Below are 6,416 nucleotides of genomic sequence, written 5' to 3'. Positions count from 1 at the left end.
CTGAAGCTCTGTCCTTAAGAGGTTAAGGACCAGTAAATATATATTTCATTACAAACCAGTCTTTAAAAAAATAAAAATAAATATCCATATACTAATGTCAGCCGTGATTACTATAATCCATGGGAAATGCACTGGACTGCAAGCCCTCTGTAACCATGTTTCATCTAATTTCATATTTAAGTATGGTAACTGTGTATCAGCAAATTAGTTTACTTGTGAAACAAAATATAAAGTATACTTAAATTAAGACATTTTACAATTGTGTTTTTAATTGATCAAAATACACTGTATAGTGAAAACAAAACCTGATAAAGTCATTCTCCTTTCAGTGCTGTACTAAACACTAGAGAGGGTGCAATGATCTACAAAGCACAGCAGCCATTTTCTCGTAGCTCACATCCAATATAACCTATGTAGCTGACTCCATCATGATGGCTCTAGCCACTTTCACTCTTTTGCTTTGAACTCGCCTTGTCTTTCGTCACATCTCAATGCCATTCCGAGGTTTGGAACGCAGATCCAGGAAGTGAAGCTAGATGCAGGCTTCCCAGTGATTCACATGCTGTTTCGGTCAGTGCTTTATCTTCCTGTTTATTTCTTCAGCTGTGTTTATAATAAATGCATTCTTCAGGGCTCTCCATGGGTTAGAACACTCAGGCTTTTATTTGTTTAACCCCTTAAGGACCAAACTTCTGGAATAAAAGGGAATCATGACATGTCACACATGTTGTCATGGATGTCTGTGAATTCTGCATTCTGTGTGGCAGGACATCAAAGTGCACAGTGGTAATCTGCAGAATCCATGTATTTATGGTGTTTAAAATAAACGAAAGGCCTATACAGGTCATTGCAGAGTGACTCTGGGTTATACACTGAATTTTAGAGAAAGAAATTGGAATTGCAAATTTAAGGCTAAAATAGATGATTTTGAAAAATTCTCCACAGTCACAGCTTGGCTATTTTAGACTCATTGCATCTAAGGTGTAGTTTGTGTTTTTTAAATTCAGGTTTTAGTGAAAAGCCCTGTAACGGGCATAGTGAATGAGGTCACGTTACCATTTTAGTAGGATATTGAGAGGAAGTAATTTTTAAATCTATTTTAATTAGATTGCAGCCCATTCTAAGAACATTCTAAGAACATCGGAATAAATGTGATAATGGACAAGGACAAAATCCATATTCCTGAGAAGATCTTGAATCTCACCTTGCAGATCATCTACCTGCTGACAGGAGAGGTAAGGGCACAGGGAATTATCCCAGGACCAACTGGCGATCCTCTATGGGTCTTGGGGTTTGTCTGCAGAGAGCTGTGTGTTCAGGGTGAAATTCAGTGAGTCCGTGACAGACGTCAAGCCGCAGATCTGAGCAACGTTGCTAAATGATAATCTTACTTACCACAATGACAGCCCGGTGATGCAGGGCTGCAACCACTACTTGGTGGCCTTGGTTCCATAGATCAATACTTCTGTTATTTTCATACGAGTCTAGCCTGACAACAGAGGATGCTTAAATCTGAGATCTACTTTACCAGAAAAAACAAAACCTAGTTTTATGTTTACAGGAAAACACGCAGCCTACTGCTTACATTCAATGTCTGCTATTGGTGCTCAACATCCTACCAATACCATACACTCTGTATGTGTTTTTACTTTTTTTTTTTTTTCATAAACCTTATCAATAGTTATACTGGAAGGTACCACCTTTTACTAACCACCTGTAAATTCCTCAGCTGGCCCTGCAGTGGTATATAATAAATAATATTGTAACAAAACATTTGGGGTATCTTATATGCAATATAAATCCTAATCTTTCTCCTGCCCCGTGAAATAGGGCAGTGGAAGTGTTTCAAATGCAGTTGTCAAATGTGTAGATATAATTCCTGGCAACATAATATTTCAGCCTTTGAAATTTGTTAAAACAAACACAATTCATTTGGGTAATAATATCATCTACACCACTGACGTGAAAATAGCAAAAATGTTTTTTTTTTAAAAAAAAAGTAAATTTCCTGGTTAATTACTTTACTATTTTAATATATAGGACTATTTTATTGTGAAAAAGCCTGGGGAGCGTGTCTCACCAAACAACATTCCTATTGTGTCAGAAGGAATCTGCAGGACCCAGAGCCCCAGCACGGTGTCTCCACCTCATTCACTGATCAATGAGGCAAACAATGACCAGAAGATCCTGGAACTGACCAATCAGATCATCCAGCTGCTGACTGGAGAGGTGAGGCTGCTGGGAATGGGACATTATACAGTAAAACCAAGGGATGTGTCTGGATGGTGACTGTATCATTGTGTGTGTCAGGTTCCTATAAGGTGTGAGGATGTCGCTGTCTATTTCTCCATGGAGGAGTGGGAGTATCTAGAAGGACACAAGGATCTCTACAAGGACGTAATGATGGAGAATCACCAGACCCTTAGCTCATTGGGTAAGAGAAACATTGAGGAACATCTTTTATGTGTATATAGCAAACATAATTGTTGATCTCTGATGACCACGACCTTGTCACAAGTATAGGTACCAAACCATATAAATAGACACTCCAGACCTCTGAAGCACTTTATCTTGCTTAGCTTTTATCTTGTTACACATGGAACAGATGACTTTTAGCAGATTCTATATAACAGCTTTTTGGCCTAAGCTACAATACATGTTTGTTCTGTATAGCAGTCAGTTTGACAAAACTTGACAATGGGCGGCCTTTAATGCAAAGGTCTGTTTCAGTTGCCAATCAAATGTACCCACAATCCATCAGTAAAATCAACCCCACAAAATGGAAAACAGCAGAGGACAACAAAATGGCTGCACACGGATCCGGCACGAGGAAAGATTGCAAATATAAAGACAGACAAGCAAAAGGAAAGTTCAGGACTATTATTGTGGGTGGGATCAGCCTGATATGAAATTGTACAGGTTTCTTCTGTTATGACACAAATAAGGTAAAACGTGTTGAGTGGAGACCACTAAACAGGCAAGTTAACTGTGATTTTCTTGTCGTCGTTATCTTACACTTGGCTTTGGCCTGTGGAGAGCCTAACAAATATTAATTTATTAGAGACTTGACGCTAATCCTTAGACAGGACACAATCCAGCTGATTAAAAGTTTATAACATACCTGTGCTTTATGTTATACGAGTATTCTGGGTATAGCAGAATTTACTGTTTGTTTGGTTTGTACTTTTTGATTGACCAATTTGTCAGAAAAAATAAATCTTACTGATCTGTATTTCTCTTCAGCAGAGGGGTCTGTGGTTGGAAACACACTGCAAAAATCTCAATCACAATCGGCTTCACAAAATAATGTAAAGGGGGAAGAATGGGATATCAACGCTAATCAGAAGGCACAGCCTACAGAAATACACGAAGCAAGAAAAAACAAATCTGTACAAACTATGTCTGAGAAATCTGCCTCATATCAAGGTCAAAATCTCACAGATGCTGACATTTGCACACCCACCGAATATACACAGACAGAATTTACATCTACCTATGTTAAAGGGGGATCAGCCTCATGTGAAGAAGGAGATCTCACCGACACCGACATTCATACACCAACAGGGCATATATACACAATATATCAAACTACTCCTATTAAGGAGGAACCAGACTTATATGAAGAAGAAAGTCTTGACAATGATATGTTTACACCTACAGAATTTAAAGAACAGACAGGATATCCATCTACTTTTTTTTCATGTGAAGAAGGTAATCTCCAAGACTCTGATATTTATACACATGGCTTGACCAATACGTCAGTTATAACACCTAGACAAAGGACCCACAATTCAGGCTGCATATATAACTGTTATGAGTGTGGTGAAAGTTTTACCCTTCGAAAAGAGCTTGTCAGACATCAGAATTTACACAAAGGAAATAAACTGTCATGCTCTCAATGTGGGAAAAGATTTTCTTATAAATCTGACCTTTTTATACATGAGAGGAACCACACAGGAGATAAATCGCTTATTTGCCCTCTCTGTAGGAAATGTTGTACGAATAAATCCCAGCTAGCCATGCATTTGAGACTCCACACCGGAGAAAGACTTCACACATGCACTGACTGCGGCAAAAGCTTCATAAACATGTCATGTTTTATTCGTCATCAGAGAATTCACACAGGAGAGAAGCCTTTTTCATGTCACATATGTGGGAAATGCTTCAACCGGAAGTCAAGTCTTGTTGCTCATGAGAGAATTCATACAGGAGCCAAACCCTATGTGTGTTCTGATTGTGGTAAAGGATTCAGTAGGAACTCAAATCTTGTTGTACATCAGAGAATTCACAATACTGTAAAACCATTTATGTGTTCTGATTGAGGGGAAGATTTTTATAAACAACGTGTGGATCTCTGAGCATGAAGAAGAATCACAGAGGAAATAACTCATTCGACTTTGGAATATGGAAAAATATGTTATTATGCACTAAATCTTAAACAGTGAGGAATTGTTGGTATGTGCAAATTTTAAACCAAAATAGCCTCATTGCAAAAACTGTCCAAATCGACTATTGTGGACAGAAATTTGCAATCCCATTGTAAATTTTCCACAGTTACCAGTTAAGTGAAGCTACCCAACAGCTAAAAAATTTTTTTAACATATACCTGTCTAACTTATGGTTACTCCAAACACCATGTCCACGTCTGCTTTTAGATGTGGTCACCGTGGTAGGAATCTTTCTGTGCAGTATTTCTGCATGAAATATAGATATATTTGCAGTTTTGTGCCGGGGGCTAGTTACACCGCCAGTATATGTGGCAGTTGGGAAATGCAGTAGATGTAATACAGTACATTTGCTGAAAGTCTTTTTTTGTTACTTCTGATTAAGTTGTTCTGGTGACTGAGTGGTCCTTTAATAGGTGTTTAAGGTTCTTTTATAAATAGTTGCATAATCTGAAAAAAGATTTGTGTCCATCAAGTTAAGCCCTTTTCACATCTCTCTCTGCTGTTGATACAAATAAAGGCAAAATATCCAGTTTGAAGCACTTTTTAAAATTTTGCAGCAAACTTTGAAAAGTATCCTTCTCGCCCCCCGACAGCCAGTCAGATCAACCCTTGGATCAAGAAGCTGTTACCCCACATACTGAATATTATGTTTTTGAATAAATTCAACCAGTCACCTTTTGAAAATCCACATCCTTTTTGTTCTTACTAAGAAGAACCTTTTTATTTGCCTTAGACTAAATCTCCTTTCTTCCAGTCTATGTATAGTCCTATTAATTAAATTATTTACAGAAAATGGTTTATATTGGCCCTAAATATATTTGTATTATGCTATCATATCCCCTCTTTTCAAAGGCACGTTCTAACATTAAAAACATAATATATTTATTTATAACGTTATAGTCTGCATTAGTAGATTTAGATTATTCCTCCCCTCCCCCCTCCCAAAAAAAAAACCCCTCCACAGTCATCCAGGCCGTCTCTTCCTGGCATCTCCTGACGCACCTCTTTTGATCTCTGGTAGAGAGGTATTGGGGACTTGCTGCTCAGCCATTCGGATGCTTCTCATATTACAGTGAATCAGATCCTTGTATATGAGAAGCATTCCCAGAGGTTGGTGATGTGTGTTTTGCATTATGTTGTTGAATGTGAAGGCTTGGAATAATTGAAAGCCTTCGGTGAGGAAGCACCTCTAGTGCCTTTCAGTCTGACAGCCATTACAGGTGTGTTTATCCCCTATTTCAAGCAATGTTGCTTTTTTGTTGTTGTTTGTTTTTATTTACATTGCCACGTGAAGGGACAAGGTCTGTCCAACAAAAGCCTTTCATTAAGATAACGCGATACCTCACACGGTTAATACCTGTTCCAACATATTGATCACAGGCTCATACGTTTATGGTAGATTAGTACCAATGCCTACTGACATCTTTACGGTATCTTCCAATTCATTGGAGCAAAGAATTGGTGGTGTGCATGCAATACCAAATGCCGTGCTCCTCCAATTCCCAGAATGGGTTTTACTTGGTCTAGAGAAGGAAGCTCCTCGAGTGGCTGCCAGGAAGTCAGCCACAAGCGGTGAATTTAACTCAGCAATATAACAGTGGTAGTTTAAAAAAACAGCCTGCAGGGTTAAAACTAAAGGACCACAGCCTCAGACCACTTCATCCCTATGCTTCCAAGCCTGTGAGAGCCCCTCGGAGAGACAGCGTGTATAACATGTAGGTTATTATTTTAATGAGGAATATTCTGAAGATAGAGTAAAGGCGTGTGGATCACTCTGTCTGGGTTGGCACATTGCTTTCGTAGACTCAGATAACACTTGAGTCTTACATATTCTATCTAGATCGAGATAAAAAACAGTATTGTAAAAAAGTTAACTCTGCATTAACCTGTATGTTTCCTTGATTATTCTGTACATGTACTTTTTCTTTTTTTTAATTGATGGTTTTTCTTTGCCAACCAGATTATCCA

At 38.3% G+C, this 6,416-nt stretch overlaps 1 protein-coding gene across 1 annotated transcript; it reads left to right on the top strand.

Annotated features, from left to right (window-relative positions):
* The first annotated feature begins 512 nt into the window (after positions 1–512).
* LOC134574575 (oocyte zinc finger protein XlCOF8.4-like) lies at positions 513–5,307 on the top strand. The gene is made up of 5 exons (XM_063433702.1): positions 513–570; positions 1,108–1,235; positions 2,041–2,229; positions 2,311–2,434; positions 3,244–5,307. Exons 2-5 carry the CDS (start codon positions 1,158–1,160, stop codon positions 4,320–4,322), a joined length of 1,470 nt encoding a protein of 489 aa, XP_063289772.1. The 5' UTR covers positions 513–570; positions 1,108–1,157; the 3' UTR covers positions 4,323–5,307.
* Positions 5,308–6,416: the final 1,109 nt, after the last annotated feature.

Source organism: Pelobates fuscus, chromosome 10 (genome assembly GCF_036172605.1).
Source record: "Pelobates fuscus isolate aPelFus1 chromosome 10, aPelFus1.pri, whole genome shotgun sequence".
Taxonomy (NCBI): Eukaryota; Metazoa; Chordata; class Amphibia; order Anura; family Pelobatidae; genus Pelobates; species Pelobates fuscus.
Note: the sequence above shows the minus strand (reverse complement) of the source record. Positions and strands in the feature narration are given on the sequence as shown.

What these genes read in the sequence shown, in the direction of transcription:
- LOC134574575 (XM_063433702.1), top strand. Translation starts at nt 1,158, where the DNA reads ATGGACAAGGACAAAATCCATATTCCTGAGAAGATCTTGAATCTCACC. An exon ending in TCTACCTGCTGACAGGAGAG is followed by an intron (nt 1,236 to 2,040) that starts GTAAGGGCACAG and finishes TTTAATATATAG; the next exon opens with GACTATTTTATTGTGAAAAA. An exon ending in TCCAGCTGCTGACTGGAGAG is followed by an intron (nt 2,230 to 2,310) that starts GTGAGGCTGCTG and finishes TGTGTGTGTCAG; the next exon opens with GTTCCTATAAGGTGTGAGGA.